Below are 1,380 nucleotides of genomic sequence, written 5' to 3'. Positions count from 1 at the left end.
TTTCTGCAGTCATTCAGCATCCACACTGTACTTTAGCAGAAAATACTTTTTTGTTGTTGCATTTCTATTGAGCATATATTGCAGCTTAATTTGTTTTTCTCGTTAATGCAGCTCATCTGATGAACCTCTGAAGTGGCAGTTTGTGGATCAGTTTGTGTCTGAGTCAGGGGTAAGATCTCTTCACTTTCCTTGTTGTTTTTTTATTTTACTTTCCTTTTGCTCATTCACTCTTGATCTTTGTGCTTCTTTAGGATAAGAGAAGCAGTGTGGCTGGCTTGGCATCCATTGGTGGGAAGGAGATCAAGGAGAAGAAGGTGTTCCTCAGTCTTGTGGGTACCAAGGGGATGGGCATCAGCATATCGAGCGGTCCAACCCAGAAACCTGGAATCTACATCAGCAACGTGAAGCCTGGCTCCCTCTCTGCAGAAGTGGGGCTGGAGGTGATTTCTTCCAAAAGCCACAAAATATCTTCAGAATGTTTACACTCATAAACCTGCAGTCAGTGAACTTCACTTAAAGCTTGTATCAACTACAGATGGGAGACCAGATTGTGGAGGTGAACGAAGTGGACTTCACCACTGTGGACCACAAAGAGGTGAGCCATATGTAGCCTTTTCTTTAAATGATAATACTTATTGAAGTGCAGTGTTTCCCTGCAACTTTATGTATTATTTGTAGTACAAGTAGCAGAAAGAGAATTTGTTTTAAAGGCAGAATGAGTTAAGCCTTCAAGTATTCTCCCCTTTTTTCTTGGTCTCATGGAAAAAGCAAAATGTTAACCATCATTAGCAGAAGAGTCATTCCCTCCCTGATGAATGTCCACACAGTACAAAATAGTATCTAGTAAATTAAAAGTCAAGTACTGGCAGCAGGGTGGCCCACCTTTTACTGTACATTGTACAATAAGACTTCCATAATCCATTTTAGAATATGCTACTAAAATAATCCAGTGAATTACAGTAATTTGTGTTAATCATTTTTTTATTGAGAGTAAAATTATTGCAGCAGGGTTGCCAGTTTTCTATTTTTTTTTCTCAACAGCAATTTTTAAATTGCTTAAATTTACTTGAATACACTGGTTGCATTATGTTCTGTGTTAGTATTTATCATCACTGCCTAAATAAACACAGACAGTTTAGAAATAATTTCCTGTATTTATAAAAAAAAAAGAACCACAAATATACACAATTGTTAATGTAAATTATTTTTTGCAACATATTGAATAAAATAGATGCATGCAGCATTTTGGTTTTAAAACAACAATACTTAAGTCCCTTAAAAAAGCCAACGTTTTTAAAACAAAATGTTTTATTTTTTTTTAAATAAAAACAATATATAAAATATACATATGATATTGTTTACCTTGGTTGTTTATTTTAT

General features: G+C 35.1%; 1 protein-coding gene across 1 annotated transcript in view; it reads left to right on the top strand.

The window, feature by feature from the left end:
* ush1c (Usher syndrome 1C) overlaps positions 1-1,380 on the top strand; it is a 21,426-nt gene that overhangs the window by 4,427 nt on the left and 15,619 nt on the right. The window contains exons 7-9 of the mRNA XM_037683428.1: positions 112-169; positions 252-440; positions 536-595. Of these exons, the coding sequence (XP_037539356.1) occupies positions 112-169; positions 252-440; positions 536-595 (307 nt within the window). The remainder of the gene's footprint in view (positions 1-111; positions 170-251; positions 441-535; positions 596-1,380) is intronic.

This window comes from Nematolebias whitei, chromosome 10 (genome assembly GCF_014905685.2).
Source record: "Nematolebias whitei isolate Nwh7 chromosome 10, NemWhi1, whole genome shotgun sequence".
NCBI lineage: Eukaryota > Metazoa > Chordata > Actinopteri > Cyprinodontiformes > Rivulidae > Nematolebias > Nematolebias whitei.
This window is presented reverse-complemented; position numbering and strand designations above follow the sequence as displayed.